Genomic DNA, 17,488 nt, shown 5'->3' with positions numbered 1-17,488 from the left:
CTACTCACAGCACTGTTTGACATTAACCAGTTCATGACCCAGTGGTAACCTAAAATGGGTTTATTAGGAAGCCAAAATAAAATACAAATTCTCAATCAGTCACAGAGCTTCTGCTGCCCAGCAGCCAGTCATCACTGTAGCTTGTTGTTTCATCCGTCCATCCATCCATTCAGCCTCTTCTCTTCTCATTATTAATAAGTCAAGGGGTCCCTAAACATGGCCAAATTATCATGACAAAAATCACCAAGTGCAATCTCTTTTGATTGCCTGGTTGACAGCTTATTTCACCACATTTTGTGTTCTGAGTGTTGGTTTCATTAGTGTGTGTAACATGAGAGGTTGTTGCAGTGCATCTTCAACAGGCAGGTGACCTGATAGACGCCCTCCTCTGACGACCTTCCAGTGGCTTCTTAGCATCAATCTCTGTTTGCAACTCATCCACAACATCAGGCTCGACAGTGGTTATCTCTGGCTCCAGCATTTGCCTCTTCTTCTCCTCTGTGATCAGCTTGATCATTTCCTCATCTAATGGCTCCTGTTCACAAAATGGCATGCAGACCGTTTCCACCAGCCCACCGACCACTCCAAAAAACGCCAGGGTAGAACCCAGCAGGTACACCTTCATCATGCCTCGACTGGGCCTCTGGCTCAGCATCTCCTTAGCGAATGGAATGATCTCGTTTATGGTCTCCATTGTCTTAAGTTCAGTCTATTGAGGGAAAAGGAAATATCATAATTAATAGGCTGTTTAATGACTCTGCAAATGTGGCAATTAAACTAAAATGAATTAGCGTAATTATTAGTACTGAACGCTGTACATTTTATTATATTCATAATGTATTAAATAATATATCACTGATAATATATTCAGACAATGTAGATTACATTCTTCAATTCTGAATAAGATTGAATGAAGACTGCACAGAACAGAGCTGAAAATATTTAAATGTACTTACCTGTATAGGGACCTGTTAAATGCTTTCCTTAGATTTCGTCTTAGTCAAGCATCCCCAAGCAAAGATGCAATGAGAGGTTCTGGGTTTTATACACAAGGAGATCCACATCAACTCCCACAAAGTGTCAAATTATGAATATTCATGATGATGGGTGTTGAGGAAGTGCAGTGTTGGAGTCAACTGCTTTGAGGCAATGTCTTCAATATCTGATGCACTCTATAATGGCATCCAGGGCTGTTTTGGAAACAGCCAAGAGTCGGTACAAAGGCAAGGTCACTGAAAAAAAAAAAACTTGCCAAGATATATTGTGCAAGTAATATCACGTGAGTCACATGTGTTTTAGTCATGAAACAGAGGTACAAATTGTGTGGTTTTGTAGAGCTTTTGTATAATTTCAGACAGTTGTTTTGAAAGTCGTGCTCACGAGCCAAAACGGTCCCCGAAAATTGTACATCATCCATTTCGTAGGATATGTTACGTCCTGACATTTTTAGTTATGCATTTCGTTCAATATGTTACAAATTACAATTCGTACACTATGTTACAAATTTGTAAGTGCTTAGGATCCCGGAATGCATCTTTAATAAGTGTAGTAGTGCTGTATAGGCTACTGTATTACTGCAGTATTATAACGTGAAAAGCATTCATCACTCATCAGCCACTATCTAGTCAGCGTGGTAGTCTATGATGCTACGTAATACAACTACAGAAACCCATCAATCTTGCTGCTTCTAAACAGTGCAATGAGTGTTAGTTCTACAATGCAGTCCAACGCTTGCTGATGTGTCATCAAATAAAGTCTAATTATGTCAAAGGTGAAAATCTGACCCATTTTGTGGGTCTCGTCTACCTGCAAAACTTTGAAGTTGAACTAGGCAGATAGTTAATCCTAAGAGTGAACATTTTGTGAAACAGTAAGACAAACACCAGCAGTGGCTATGCTCGACCTGAACCCACTTCCAATACTTCCAATATCTCCTGAGTCTTTGCAAAGTGTCTACTATTATTTTATATTAGGGAATTGACAACTCCACAATGAAGAATAAAGAGAGCGAAGACTAACACTATACACATGTTGCTGAACATTGACCATTGTGTGGTTGGTCGGTTTATGTCCAGTGCTGTGTACATTAAACACCATCAGGAGAGGTTGACCTGTATCCAATGAGAATTATTTAATGTTAGAGTACTACCCCCTCAATCAATTTATCTCTGTACCACCCCTTTATTGGTTGGAATGCTGCAGTGTTAGGTTAATTCCTAATTAAACAAAGTAGTACAGAGAGCTTTATGGAAGTCCCAATGCCTCTTAGACCTCCAGTGCTTTAGCCTATGGGTGTCCACAACAAATGGATTTACAGTATATATTGACATTGTTGATACATTGATGAAGTTAAATTGGATGTGGGGTGACAGGTAGCCTAGCGGTTAAGAGCGTTTGGCCAGTAACCAAAAGGTCGTTGGTTTGAATCCCTGAGCCGACAAGGTGAAAAATCTGTCGATGTGCCCTTGAGCAAGGCACTTAACCATAATTGCCCCTGTAAGTTGCTCTAGATAAGTGTGTGTGTGTGCGTGCGCTCGTGCGAAGCACCATGCCCTTTGACATGATTTCCCAAAGCAGGACAAGAGGAGGAAGGCAGGCGTCTGGTTCTGTTGTGAAATAATCTGGTCACTAGTCACAGAGTGCCATGTGTTGTCATTTCGGCAATAATAAAATACGTGTCACATTTTCAGACCTTGGTGACTGTTAAACAGGCTACTTTTCACACTCCAGTCTCACTCACATGCTTCAAAATGTGACTGCCAGTCAGACCAAGGTTGTAAAGTCCACTATAAAATTCCATTGTCACATATCACTATCTGGAATCCTGGGATTCCCACTCATGTTCTGTATTCTCATGCCATTTGCAAAGTAGACTCAACCTTTCCCCTCTTTATGGTTCTTGGCCGTGGCAGTCTTCCTTGAAGTGATGGTGCGTAATATGGCTGCAATTACACTTTCAGGAAGACCATTACGTGTGAGGTGAGAACCACACCGACTACACAGACTCCCTGTTTCAGTAAGCTGTGGCTTTGGACTGGCATGTTTGCTACTTTAGGAAAACTGCTAGACTGTTTGGGGACTTTTGCCCCATATTTCTAGGTTCTGTGCCACGCTCTTTTGCCTGAATAGGCAATCTGTCTCGGCTATCTGTGCTCCAAGTCAACTATCTTGTGGTTGGTGGGGTGGAAGGGTGGGTAAGAAAGCTAACACGCTGCATGTAGCACTCGTGTGAGGACCTTCTCATCTGTACCACATGAGAGGAAAGGCAAAAAGTCATTTCACATTGCATTAGCTAGCTGCTTTAAAGGAGCATTTTTAAAAGGGGGGATTTGGTGGACAGTGTAGTAGGGACAAATAACATCTTCCATATGTGTTTTCTGATCCTAAAAGTTTCCTGTATTGCTGCTATACCACTTTCTCCTTCACTTGTAGCCCCTGTGAAATGAATGACTAATTATCAAATCAAATTTTATTTGTCACATACACATGGTTAGCAGATGTTAGTGCGAGTGTAGCGAAATGCTTGTGCTTCTAGTTCCGACAATGCAGTAATAACCAACAAGTAATCTAGCTAACAATTCCAAAACTACTACCTTATAGACACAAGTGTAAGGGGATAAAGAATATGTACATAAAGATATATGAATAAGTGATGGTACAGAGCGGCATAGGCAAGATACAGTAGATGGTATTGAGTGCATACCCTACATTATTCATCTCATATGTATACGTATATACTGTACTCTATATCATCTACTGCATCCTTATGTAATACATGTATCACTAGCCACTTTAACTATGATACATATGAGATGAGTATGTAAACAAAGTGGCATAGTTAAAGTGGCTAGTGATACATGTATTACATAAGGATGCAGTAGATGATATAGAGTACAGTATATACGTATACATATGAGATGAATAATGCAGGGTATGTAAACATTATATTAGGTAGCATTGTTTAAAGTGGCTAGTGATATATTTTACATAATTTCCCATCAATTCCCATTATTAAAGTGGCTGGAGTTGAGTCAGTGTGTTGGCAGCAGCCACTCAATGTTAGTGGTGGCTGTTTAACAGTCTGATGGCCTTGAGATAGAAGCTGTTTTTCAGTCTCTCGGTCCTAGCTTTGATGCACCTGTACTGACCTCGCCTTCTGGATGATAGCGGGGTGAACAGGCAGTGGCTCGGGTGGTTGCTGTCCTTGATGATCTTTATGGCCTTCCTGTGACATCGGGTGGTGTAGGTGTCCTGGAGGGCAGGTAGTTTGCCCCCGGCGATGCGTTGTGCAGACCTCACTACCCTCTGGAGAGCCTTACGGTTGTGGGCGGAGCAGTTGCCGTACCAGGCGGTGATACAGCCCGACAGGATGCTCTCGATTGTGCATCTGTAGAAGTTTGTGAGTGCTTTTGGTGACAAGCCGAATTTCTTCAGCCTCCTGAGGTTGAAGAGGTGCTGCTGCGCCTTCTTCACGATGCTGTCTGTGTGGGTGGACCAATTCAGTTTGTCTGTGATGTGTACGCCGAGGAACTTAAAACTTACTACCCTCTCCACTACTGTTCCATCGATGTGGATAGGGGGTGTTCCCTCTGCTGTTTCCTGAAGTCCACAATCATCTCCTTAGTTTTGTTGACGTTGAGTGTGAGGTTATTTTCCTGACACCACACTCCGAGGGCCCTCACCTCCTCCCTGTAGGCCGTCTCGTCGTTGTTGGTAATCAAGCCTACCACTGTTGTGTCGTCCGCAAACTTGATGATTGAGTTGGAGGCGTGCGTGGCCACGCAGTCGTGGGTGAACAGGGAGTACAGGAGAGGGCTCAGAACGCACCCTTGTGGGGCCCCAGTGTTGAGGATCAGCGGGGTGGAGATGTTGTTGTGCCTACCCTCACCACCTGGGGGCGGCCCGTCAGGAAGTCCAGTACCCAGTTGCACAGGGCGGGGTCGAGACCCAGGGTCTCGAGTTTGATGACGAGCTTGGAGGGCACTATGGTGTTAAATGCCGAGCTGTAGTCGATGAACAGCATTCTCACATAGGTATTCCTCTTGTCCAGATGGGTTAGGGCAGTATGCAGTGTGGTTGAGATTGCATCGTCTGTGGACCTATTTGGGCGGTAAGCAAATTGGAGTGGGTCTAGGGTGTCAGGTAGGGTGGAGGTGATATGGTCCTTGACTAGTCTCTCAAAGCACTTCATGATGACGGAAGTGAGTGCTACGGGTCAGTAGTCGTAATTATAAACTGGGTGGTTTGAGCCCTGAATGCTGATTGGCTGAAAGCCGTGTTATATCAGACCGTATACCACTGGTATAACAAAAAACAAACTTATTGTTCTAATTACGTTGGTAACCAGTTTATAATTGCAAAAGTCACCTTGGGGTTTGTGGTATATAGCCAAAATACCACGGCTAAGGGCTGTCTCCAGGCACTCCGCGTTGCTCTTAAGAACAGCCCTTAGCCATGGTATAATGGCCAAGATTTCCCAATATACCATGGCTAAGGGTTGTTCTTATGAGCAACGCGGTGTGCCTGGAGACAGCCCTTAGCTGTGGTATATTGGCCATATACCACAAACTCCCATTTTTAAAGTGGGGGACTTGGTGGACATTATAATAGGGACAAATAACATCTTTCATATGTGTTTTCTGATAATAAGTGTCCTGTATTGCTGCTGTACCACTTTCTCCTTCACTTGTAGCCCCTGTGAAATGAATTAATAACTATAAACTGGGTGGTTTGAGCCCTGAATGCTGATTGGCTGAAAGCTGTGTTATATCAGCCCGTGTACCACTGGTATAACAAAAAACAAACTTATTGTTCTAATTACGTTGGTAACCGGTTTATAATGGAAATAAGGCACCTTGGGGGTTTGCAGTATATGGCCACTCCGCATTGCTCATAAGAACAGCCCTTAGCCATTGTATATTGGCCATATACCCCCCCGGGCCTTATTGCTTAATTATAGTTTAGCAAAGTGAGTGGGTTTAGCTAATTTAACAATAAGAATGTGTACACCTCTTTATAGACTTGTTTCATAATATGAAGTTATCTGGCTAAGCCATTGATCCAGTCTCATCAATAACCCCTGGTGTTATCCCCTGCAGCTCAGCCGACCATACTGTATGATCTATTCTGAGACTTCAGATTAAACTAAATCAAGCTGGTGGTCTATTTAATATAGGCTATCTCAATAACAGATTTAGAAGGGGTGCTGAAGAAAAAAAGTTTGGAAGCCCTGATCTAGGTCACTGAATTCGGTCACATGACCGAGCGTAGAGAGAGGAGGAAAAAAAGCAAAGACATAGGATTGTTTGTGTACATATTTTATTTATTTACAATGAAGCTACAGAGAAAAACCCCCAATCTAGAATATTTACAAAACACCAACAGCAAGCTCCGCTGAGCTTGGGACAGAAGCAACTCACCTCCTTGTATTAAAAGGAGACATAATATTATCAATACAGTAATAAAATCATTATAATAGTATCCGAATCTCTTCAGCACAAGGATAAATTAGATTTACAATCTCAACTTTCATTAATATGAGTGCTGGTGAGTTGGCAAATCATTAAGAGTGGTATTTACACTGGTAATGAGTTGACAGTGAGCACATGGATAACACTATTGTTTAGTTACTCAATGTTCCCCATCAACTTCCCCCATCAATGTACATAGGGATAAAATCCTGGTTGGTCATATATTCCACATCAAAACCTGCCTTCTGTTTCGAACATCTCCCCACACCATGGAACAGCATAACCACTTAAGTCAGTCTTATAGTCATGTACACAGTAGTCCTATTTCTTATTTAGCTGTCTTTCAACTTTCAACTTTGCTCAACATCGCATCACCACATCGCATCATGACGCAAACAAGCCTTTCCCTGACATCAACTCCTTCAAGGGTTATAACACAAAATTCTTATGTGAATAATTGTTTCTTCATGGTATAATACATTCATCGCCCAGTCCCTAGTGAGCATAGTGCCCCTCCTCCCTGGGATTCTGGACATCGTGGAATACCTTGTTATATACATGTATGTGTGTGAACGTCTGTCGGTGTACAGTATGTCCAGAATGTGTTCAAGAAGGTTTCTAGGCACTGTTCAGAATTATTTTCAGAAACCCGGCGGATTCCGGATCTCACTGGCCATCCTGAGAATCCACTTGTCAGTATCAGTGCCTGGGCTGGCCCACAGGAAGGAAGCAGACATGACCAAGTCAGCTGACTGACCTTGAGAGGAGGGACACACACTTAGTCAAACACAATCCCACCTTCAGATGATCTATATCTATTACTAATAAGAAATAAACTACCATAACGCAACCTCGTTACAGCACTAAAATAAAGAGCAATGTGTAATAGTTCAATATTTACCTAGTAAAAAAATTCCACGCAAAGTCCTTCCAAAGATCCTTCACATGACAGAGCACACTCCAGTCTGGAGAACTTGGCCATTGCGGTTGGCCGTTGCCCTGTACCTAAAACAAGGGGACGCAAAGTCATCCATCAGATAGTTAGAGGATGGCGCAAAGGCTAAAATCGGGGAAATTCCCCACTGTTTAATGGTCATTCAGGCACAGTGAATGGAGGCTAGTCGTCTTTTTAGGAAAATATGGGAGTTTGGGTTAGTCCTTACGTATTAAGGTTCGCAGGCTCAGAGTGGTAGGCGTATTTGCCCGTCTCTGCGAGGGTATGGGCGTGTGCCGGCTCGCTTTGGCTGATCTTTAAGGGCTGGTGGCTCTTCGTGTCTCTGGAGCTGATTGGTAGGGTAATTTGGTTCCCTTTGGGTTCCAGCCTATCGGGATCCGGGGGGTTGTGGGAATTGTCGGGGGAGGAGACGTCGATAACCTGGATGGTGGGCATGTTGAGTGTCTGCGCCTTGACCACCAGCTCAGAGTGGGCCAGCTGCAGCTTCTTCATGTGATTGATGGCCACGGTGGCGTTAAAGGCTTGCTGTAACGACACACCGACAACAGTTGATGAGAAACATGCTAAGAGAAAAAGTACTGTATGCGCTCCCAAGGTGACAGCCATCATCATGAGTTAGGCGATGTGGTTTTATTTGGGAAAAGCTTGGGCATAGAATCTTTTATAGTGGTCTTGATATTGACTTGATTATGAGTAATCAGAGATGTTGAATAACATGTAGATGTTTACAGTATTTCTTGGCCCTTAAATCAGGAAAGAGATCAGATGTGTCGTACACACAAACAACACACTGTGATTATGTCTAAAATGGGGGAGAGAGCCAGAACCCTTTCTGAGCGGTATGGGAGGAAGGCTCACCTTCCACTTGGTCTTGGCAAAGTTCTTCTGGATCTGGACACTGACAGAGTGGTAGATATCCTGGCTCCGTGCGGTATTTCCAATGATCCTGAAGGAGAGACAACCGAAAAGAACATTGTAATCTCCTGACAGGTTTTAGCCTGAATCTAGCCTCGTAATCTAGACTAAATCCTGCTATATTTCACCTTTGTTTCAGCTCACTAATTCAGTCTGGCATTCCTGTCATTGAAACTGAAACTGTTTCCAGGCTAGCCTGAATACACCTCACACTGGACACCACAGAGAATATGTTGTTGTAGATGTTACAGACAAAAATAGATGAAGCAATAATGTTGTTGATCATGACACTCACCAGGGATGCCTGAGAGCCTGCTCTGTGGTGAAGCGCATCTTCGGGTTCTTCTGCATCATGTTGCGGATAAAATCTTTGGCTGATTCAGAGATGTCATCCCAGAAGGGAGAGTCAAACTCATACTGTGCCTTCATGATCTTAGAGAACAGTCGCGTCTCGGTGTCCTCATAGAAAGGGGGATATCCACAGAGACTAGAGAAACCAAATAATAATGCTGTGTAAGTTTGTGTCTTTACGAAATGATATTGTGTGTGTGTTTGTCTCTGTGTTAAATGTCCACAAGGTGGAGCTTTAACTCCACCACTGTAACAGTATATGTTGAGGGAACGGCCCAGTGCCACTAATGAATTAGTATGACGATGCCTTCATCATGCTAAAGATAACCCTTGATTAGACTAACAAGCTTGAAAACCCAAAATGCACTCTTGCCTGGTCAGATACATAGTCTTTACATGCAATCAACTATATCTTACAGTAGACTGTTTTTTACATTTATTTTACCTTTATTTATACAGGTTTTTCTCAATGAGATAACATCTCTTTCCCAAGATAGACCTGGTCCAATATTGACATATCCGGAGGTCATCAATGAGAGCAATACTCACAGGATATAGGTGATGACTCCAATAGACCAGCAGTCCACTGCCTTGCTGTAGGGTTTCTGGGCCAAGACTTCAGGGGCTGGAGGTTGGGAAACATAGTAAGTAAGAACAATTCTCCAAGTTCGGTTCATTTTCCTCAACTAGTGTTGTATGGTATTTGACAGGCTATTAGGTTTCGTAATGTCTTTGTTGTCTCCCCTATGTGTTTGAGTGTGGTTCTTCTGATTCAGTGTATCACCCGTACACACAGTTAATTATCCGTAGAGGCCAAACGTCTCCTTCCTTACCCACATATCCTGGAGTGCCGCAGGCTGTGGACATAACACCGTTGTCCTCCATCTTGGACAGGCCAAAGTCACTGATCATGATCTTGGAGCTCTCATCCTGGCTGTAATACAGCAGGTTCTCCGGCTTGAGGTCACGGTGTACGATGCCATTCTGATGGAGGTATTGTACAGCCTGGAGCACCTGTTGGATGACCCTGCTGGCATCCTTCTCTGAGTACATCCCCCGGTCCAGGATACGGTCAAACAGCTCACCCCCAGCAACGCTACCGGTAGAAGAACAACAGCTATTAACCTTGAGCCCTTAAAGCTGACTCAACCTAACCTTAACCATGAAGTGATTGTCGGAAACATTGCTCAGCCTAACATTTGTGGATGACATATGCTCTTCAATCCATGAGCTTCTGCTCATGTTCAGGCTCAGCATTGGGAACATTCAGCATGATGCTTCTCCGTGTGACTTGAGTGCTAAGTTGCTCTCTGATCCCAAACTCAGACAGGCAGAACATTGTGGCTGTCATTAAATCAATGGGCAATAACTATTATTTGTGGAGTTTGTGCGTACACAAGGGTTTTATAGGAAATAACTAGCATAATATTTTCTCCATTCTACTGTAATAGAAGGTAAAAACATGTCGAACTTACAGTTGCATGACAAGGTAGTAATGAGAACGACTTTCATAGAAATCCTCCAGCCCAACAACGTTATCGTGTTTGATCCTGGGAGTGAGAAGATATAGGTCATGTTTAGAATGTGAGATGAAAATACAATGAACCACACACAGTAGCTGTATGGAAGAGTCATCCAATTTGAAATGGGACTGAATGACAATTGAACGTTTTTTTGAACTCCTACTTTCTCAACACGGCAATCTCGTTCTCCAGATTCTGAATACTCTTCTGCTTCTTCTTCACACACTTCATGGCAAACAGCTTGCCTGTCTTCCTCTCCTTCACCATGAACACCTCGGAGAACGCGCCCCTGGATGAACACACAAACACATAGGCAAAGTGTTGGTTCCATTATTATTATAATATAATAATAATTATAATCAGTTTATTACCCTATTAGGAGGACTGACATTTTCCATAAGAAAATATGAAGGGCACCGTTATTCAGGCCCTCATGGACGTGATGCTGGATGTGAAATGAGATACTGAGATGTATTTTCTGACATTAATCTTCTCCTTTTCTGTAATTTCATCAAAATTGCTACATTTTGCTGTGATGTAGGCTACAGTTATCGTGGACCTGCAGTAGGTTATAAATGTTTGCAATACACCGTTGATGGTTTCTATTGTTCTTCGGGTATCAGGTGGCCTACATGCACCCTTTGATTTTAGAGCAGAGAGAGGTGCAGGATATCAAAACAGAATACTGTGGAAAAAGGTCCTATTAAGGCCTAAGACGGGATTGAGTGGCTTAAGGGCTCACTCAATTTAGTGTTCTGTACAGTTTCCGAGCTATCTTCAGCATTGTCTGGGATGAGCCTGATTATCCCTTATGCAACAGACACTGTGGCAGGCAGGCTTGAGGTGTGGACAAATGGGAGCATATGCAGCCATCACAAACAGACCTCTACCCCAAGCAGCGGCCAGATCATATATTGGATCACACACAACCTGGAGAGAGAGGCTGACAGAAGACACTGTACCGCAAAAGTGCAGCCCCCTTTCTGCAAGGTCAAATGATTGAACCAACTTAATTCTAAAGATAATTAGCAGAGATTGCTTCAACTGCAGCAGACAGTACCAAGTCCCAACGTGTCTTTACAGCATGGACACAGGCAGAGTTATTATGACAGCTGTGTCTCACACCATCTCACATTGTCTCATTAAATTCAAATGGAGCACAGAGGTAGGCCCCAGGACGTAAGTCAGACACGCTGACGTCTTTATGTTCTCCCAAACTACGCAGCTTCTTCTCCCAGAGAACCCCATGATTCTCCTTATGACCCACAAGGGATATTATCAATCAAACAGCATCCGTGGAAAGGAATTGGGATGCAAGACAGCTATTAGTAAGCTTGTTGTCAGACTCGTTGTCAGCTTGTTGTCTCCTCATGTACAGTTTGAAAACACAAAAGACAGACAGAATACATCATCAGCTGTTGAAATAAGCCACGATAAAGGGACCGATCAGGATAGCGATGATATCTACATGAGAGACGGGTGTGTAACGACAGACTGCAAGCCTCTGTGCTGTATGTCAGATTGCCAGGGAACTAGATTGTGTTTTTGTTGTGTTCTGTGGGTTTCAGCTTTATAAAGCCTCATCCAATGGATCTCCCTAATTCCCCGAGATAGATCCTTGTGATGGAACATAGGAAGGAAATACAGTAGGGACTGCTCTGCGCTCATTTGTTATGGTGATATGTTGATCGTCAAACACCGTAGTCTAGAAACCACTCTGTGTGCATGCTAATTATATAAATTAGGCCTATAGAGAGGAAACAAGAGATAACACGGGGCCTTGGTTTACATACAGGTGTTTCACTGTACAGTAATCGGATCTATAGAGCACCTGTCCAAGCTTTCTCCATCCGTTTACCTGTTCTTTCTGCTCATTGATCCTTATTCCAATCTGAGAGAAAGATTATCAGTGTCAGTCTGCCCTTCACCTGATCACCCTTAGCCTGACACCAGCAGAACAAAGCTAACCCCTCCTGACTAGGCAAAGCTATCACCCTGCCCTAAGAGAAGAGAGTTGTATCATTCTGAGAAAATAATGCTACTTTTATTCTTGTATTATGCTTTCCCCATATTTTACTTATTTTATACATTTCTGTTTTGTGATATTTTCCCCAGATGTGATCTGTCACTTTTTGAAGTAGGTCTCTGCTGAGAACAAGTTACACCTACATCACTTATCATGCAACAATAAGTCAACGTGCCTTCATTCTGCCATACATTTTTTTTTCCTTTAACATCAAGATTCCATTCAGGAAAATTCCAAAAGAACATCCATTCTTAGTTAAGAGGCGATGATCTCCAAAACATATGTTCACACAAATGTTGTTTGTCTACATGGCTTCCTCTCTTATCTGCATATCCAATCCTCGGTCCAGCCAAGTCTGTGTTCCCACAGTACAGTGATGTCAGACCTCTAGGCAGCAGTAGCCTACACACCTTTATTTACCTCTGGCCCAGCCCCAGATTCATTATCCACCACCACCGCTTCCTAAGCCTCTCAACATGACCGTTTCAGTAAGACCGGACAGCTCAGTCAAGAACATTTGATTGACCCCATGGATTAAGTCATGGTGGTTGACGCACTAAAATGAGGCAATTTTGACTGGTGCAAAATCAATGCGCATATAAAATATTTATCCAACACAAACTATCTAAATCGTTTGAAACTGTTAGTTACATTTACTCAAATTACTTAGTTATACAGTCAGTGGTGGGAAAAGTACCCAACTGTCATACTTGAGTAAAAGTTAAGATAATTTAATAGAGAACTACAAGTAAAAGTCACCCAGTAAAATACTACTTGAGTAAGTCTAAAAGTATTTGCTTTTAAATAATAATGAAGTATCAAAAGTAAATGTAATTGCTAAAATATACTTACTGTAAGTATCAAAAGTAAAAGTATAAAATTATTTCACATTCCTTGTATTAAGCAAACCAGACGGCACTATTTTCTTGTTTTTTAAATTTACGAATAGCCAGGGCACACTCCAACACTCAGACATAATTCACAATCAAAACATTTGTGTTTAGTGAGTCTGCCAGATCAGAGGCAGTAGGGATAACCAGGGATGTTATCTTGATAAGTTTGTGAATTGTACCATCTTCCTGTCTTGCTAAGCATTCGAAATGTAACTTTTGGGTGTCAGGGAAAATGTATGGAGTAAAAAACAAATTGAAGTAAAAGTAAAAATAGTCAAAAATATAAATAGTAAAATAAAGTACAGATATCCCCAAAAAACTACTTAAGTAGTACTTTAAAGTATTTTTTATGTAAAGTACTTTACACAACTGGTTACAATAACTCACATTTTCTACAAGGCCATCAAAAACGTCTGGGGAAAAAATCTTTGAAGAGTTCTTGTGGAATTTTGTAAAGATTGTACCAAAGACAATCAAAATCCAGTTTTGAATTTGAAACTGAATGAATATCAAGCAAAAGATGGCTCCATAGATGACTTCTATTGGCCATTTTGTAAATGATCTGATGAGCCATCTGATGTACTAGATGTCATCAGAAGGTCTAGGACAGATACCCTCAGCGCTGCCACAGTGACTTGTCTATAAGACACCTGTAAAGCAGGTCTCGTGGTAATCCAATCACACCTACTGCATGATATGCACCTAAGCCAGTGGATAGTCATGAGGGTCACTCTCTCTTTCCCTCAATGAGGTCACATGCATGTTCTAAGGAGGTAGGGAAAATGGTCCTTTGGTAGGTAGGTGGGTGTGGGCTGTACTTACGATCCAAGAACCTCCATGAAGTCAAACACCTCCTGAATGTTGTCAGTGGTCTTCTTCCAGTCAAATTCGGCTTCTTTACGACCCATGTCTGCTTCTTTAAAAGGGATTTCTGTAACAATGGGAAAAAACAGAGGAATGTCATTAAACACCAGTTTTCAGAATCCAGTATAATAATGTTGCCTAGATTCCTACTCACATATGTTCTGCAGTGCTATTGCGAAACCCCAAAATAATAATTTCTGTATCCACACCCATACACTCTCACAATGTCCTGTTGGATTATGACATTTCTCAGAGTCATGAGAAATCAACACATTGTCTGCAGCCACACAGGTTAAACGTCTGTATTCCATTGGCCCGTGTACAGCACACCATAATGCCAGACAGTCTGACACCGCTGTCTGTCTAACAAGGCTGCTAAATCATTAGTTATCTGATTGAGAGATGATTGACATAGACAATGGTAAAATCATTGAGCATCCATTATTCTCTATTACTCTGAGATGAACTCAGAGTGAACATCCAAACCAGCCGTAGATGCAATATCTACAGAGGTTAGCTGACGTATTTATTTTTTTGCTGTTCAGAATGAGGTAACGTGGCTGATCAACCAAAACTGTTTGGGAAAGATTACTGCTATGGTAGGCCTAGTTTATGCAGTCAAGTTACCCTGTAGCTTTGCCTCGTTTCCGTTATATAAGAGATTACAAACTTCTGATCCGTAGACCCTGACCTTGCCAGGAATAGTCACAGTGTAAGAGGCAAACCAAGCCAAGGACAGGATTCAATCATTTATGGAACATGTCCAGAGCGCTTGACAGAATTAACAATCCATTTCTACATGTAAAACAACCCTTGGGAAATAAAGTGTAGCTGTTAGACCAAAGAAAAACAATATCCTGAACATGGTAACAAACAAGCAAGATGATTTTCCTATGTGAAACTAGACAAACAAAGGGAACCCTCTTGAAAGTAGGAAGCAAATTTGACATCACTACCTCTCACATTTCCTTCCCAACTATCTTCTTCGGAAGTCGGTTCCATTGATATCCAAATAGACAAAACCATAGTAGACAAATGAAAACTTCTCTGAACCTGTTAAGACTGTCGGACAAATTATCTGTCAAATCTGTCACTCAGTCAGGTAATACAGTAGCCACATGACAAGCATAAGATTATTTATTTTTAAGTATATGCTAAAGCCAAAATGTTGAATAACTATTCCACTCCTCTCATGTCTAGAATTCTAGCTACTACCAACTATGATAAAAGATTAAGCTCTGTCCCTGTCTGGTCCCTCTCAGTCTCTCTCCCACAGCCACCTGTCATGCTTTTGTTCCTTTGTCTCCCTGATATCACACTGTAAAGTCCTCTGTCTACCCACATCAATATGTTGTCATTATGTGGGCATTATACAGCACAAGCAGCAACATCAGTACTTCCAGATCAGTGCAGGTTCAGTACATCCATGGAACAGTACAGTGTTTCAGCGTAAACATAGAATTATACCATGTCATAAAATAGATATGCAGCTTCAGACATCTGTTATGGTACACACAATTCCTGAATAAAATATGACTATTTTTTCCCCAGAATTAAATAAATACAGAGTATAAAATCCTTAGTATCAATCCTTGCTATAAGACAAAAAAATCTCTAAACGGATGTTGTAAATCTATTGATCATCAAATTAGGCTACTTTAAATTCATGGTCAATTTAAACTTTAAAGACAGTTCTCAGACGGTGTCTTTTAAAGTTGGACTGCCTTACCTGAAAGTTTATAACAACTCAAGCCACAGGTAGTTTTGCCTTTAGGGATGCAGGCAGTCCGGCCAATGCAAGGACAACACTGGTAGAAAACGCCGTGGGAAAATGCGAGAGGACTGAGTGTTCTTTTGTATTTAAAGACCGACATTCGCTGGGACGTCGCACATCCAGTGTTTTTTTTCTGTGCACTCAAAGCCGCTCGATGGACCAAGTTGGCTGCAGCATCACCTGCGCAATCACTCGAATTAGCCTGTTTAAAAACATCTTATTTGACAATTTTCTGATTGTATTACAATCTCAAAAATCTTTTTACATATACATTATTTAACTTGAGTTGTAGGTCTATGAGCCTTTTTGATCTGAATATCATCCACACGCAAAATAGTCTATCATTAGGCAAAAAAATATTATGTTGAAACTACCTTTTTCATATGAAAACCCACCAGCTATATTCTAGGACGTGGCGGCAATCCTTCAATTCAGACCGAGAAGCACTAATGGACCGACTTCCATGAATGAGATAGACCTACCCGGGAGGCAGTTTAGTCTACCCTGGCGGATCGGATTTCTCTTTGACTTACCAGTGAGATACTGTAGGTGCTGAAGGTAGCTCTTCTCGGACTCTCCTGCCAAAACCTCGTTGAGGACTGGACAGATTACCGTGTCGACAGCCACGGAAATAACTCGTTTTTTCAGGTCAGAGATTAGGTCGCGCAGTTCCATCCCCGTTAACGGTTCGGGGAGGGAGGGGCCCGGTGCCGAGATGTCACAGGGGTTCATTTATTGAGCAGTGCAGTGATAGTCATCACTATATGTTCTTTCGCTCTAACGTCATGTTGTTGTTTAAAGATTTTAAAATAAATACTGGGACCATTTTTTGTGAAATTGGTTACAGTGGGGCAAAAAAGTATTTAGTCAGCCACCAATTGTGCAAATTCTCCCACTTAAAAAGATGAGAGAGGCCTGTAATTGTCATCATAGGTACACTTCAACTATGACAGACAAAATGAGAAATAAAATCCAGAAAATCACATTGTAGGATTTTTATTGAATTTATTTGCAAATTATGGTGGAAAATAAGTATTTGTTCAATAACAAAAGTTTATCTCAATACTTTGTTATATACCCTTTTTTGGAAATGACAGAGGTCAAACGTTTTCTGTAAGTCTTCACAAGGTTTTCACACACTGTTGCTGGTATTTTGGCCCATTCCTCCATGCATATCTCCTCTAGAGCAGTGATGTTTTGGGGCTGTTACTGGGCAACACGGACTTTCAACTCCCTCCAAAGATTTTCTATGGGGTTGAGATCTGGAGACTGGCTAGGCCACTCCAGGACCTTGAAATGCTTCTTACGAAGCCACTCCTTCGTTGCCCGGGCGGTGTGTTTGGGATCATTTTCATGCTGAAAGACCCAGCCACGTTTCATCTTCAATGCCCTTGCTGATGGAAGGCTGTTTTCACTCAAAATCTCACGATACATGGCCCCATTCATTCTTTCCTTTACACGGATCAGTCGTCCTGGTCCCTTTGCAGAAAAACAGCCACAAAGTATGATGTTTCCACCCCCATGCTTCACAGTAGGTATGGTGTTCTTTGGATGCAACTCAGCATTCTTTGTCCTCCAAACACGACAAGTTGAGTTTTTACCAAAAAGTTATATTTTGGTTTCATCTGGCCATATGACATTCTCCCAATCTTCTTCTGAGTCATCCAAATGCTCTCTAGCAAACTTCAGACGGGCCTGGACATGTACTGGCTTAAGC

General features: G+C 42.0%; 2 protein-coding genes across 5 annotated transcripts; both read right to left on the bottom strand.

The window, feature by feature from the left end:
* Positions 1-45: 45 nt before the first annotated feature.
* LOC115102500 (G0/G1 switch protein 2-like) lies at positions 46-1,063 on the bottom strand. The gene is made up of 2 exons (XM_029622522.2): positions 957-1,063; positions 46-709 (listed from the first exon to the last, which is right to left on the bottom strand). The coding sequence occupies exon 2, from the start codon at positions 692-694 to the stop codon at positions 356-358; it is 339 nt and encodes a 112-aa protein (XP_029478382.1). The 5' UTR covers positions 695-709; positions 957-1,063; the 3' UTR covers positions 46-355.
* A 5,238-nt stretch (positions 1,064-6,301) lies between these two features.
* LOC115102497 (calcium/calmodulin-dependent protein kinase type 1D-like) lies at positions 6,302-16,466 on the bottom strand. 4 transcript variants are annotated; one of them, XM_029622518.2, is made up of 11 exons: positions 16,305-16,466; positions 13,956-14,064; positions 10,378-10,503; positions 10,167-10,241; positions 9,525-9,787; positions 9,241-9,316; positions 8,636-8,827; positions 8,284-8,371; positions 7,634-7,950; positions 7,372-7,475; positions 6,302-7,227 (listed from the first exon to the last, which is right to left on the bottom strand). In XM_029622518.2, the coding sequence occupies exons 1-10, from the start codon at positions 16,444-16,446 to the stop codon at positions 7,412-7,414; spliced, it is 1,452 nt and encodes a 483-aa protein (XP_029478378.1). In that variant the 5' UTR covers positions 16,447-16,466; the 3' UTR covers positions 6,302-7,227; positions 7,372-7,411. The 4 variants fall into 4 exon arrangements, with proteins under 4 accessions (XP_029478378.1, XP_029478376.1, XP_029478379.1 ...); XM_029622516.1 differs by lacking the exon at positions 16,305-16,466 and adding an exon at positions 15,727-16,286; XM_029622519.1 differs by lacking the exon at positions 16,305-16,466 and adding an exon at positions 14,954-15,263.
* Positions 16,467-17,488: the final 1,022 nt, after the last annotated feature.

Source organism: Oncorhynchus nerka, linkage group LG20 (assembly GCF_034236695.1).
Source record: "Oncorhynchus nerka isolate Pitt River linkage group LG20, Oner_Uvic_2.0, whole genome shotgun sequence".
Lineage (NCBI taxonomy): Eukaryota > Metazoa > Chordata > Actinopteri > Salmoniformes > Salmonidae > Oncorhynchus > Oncorhynchus nerka.
This window is presented reverse-complemented; position numbering and strand designations above follow the sequence as displayed.

Bases quoted from the DNA above. Each gene is read 5' to 3' on its own strand.
- LOC115102500 (XM_029622522.2), bottom strand. From the start codon at position 694: ATGGAGACCATAAACGAGATCATTCCATTCGCTAAGGAGATGCTGAGC.
- LOC115102497 (XM_029622516.1), bottom strand. From the start codon at position 15,871: ATGTCGGTCTTTAAATACAAAAGAACACTCAGTCCTCTCGCATTTTCC. The intron at 10,504-13,955 runs GTAAGTACAGCC...GTGTTCATCCAG, and splicing joins TTCATGGAGGTTCTTGGATC to GGGCGCGTTCTCCGAGGTGT. The intron at 10,242-10,377 runs GTAGGAGTTCAA...TCTCACTCCCAG, and splicing joins GAGATTGCCGTGTTGAGAAA to GATCAAACACGATAACGTTG.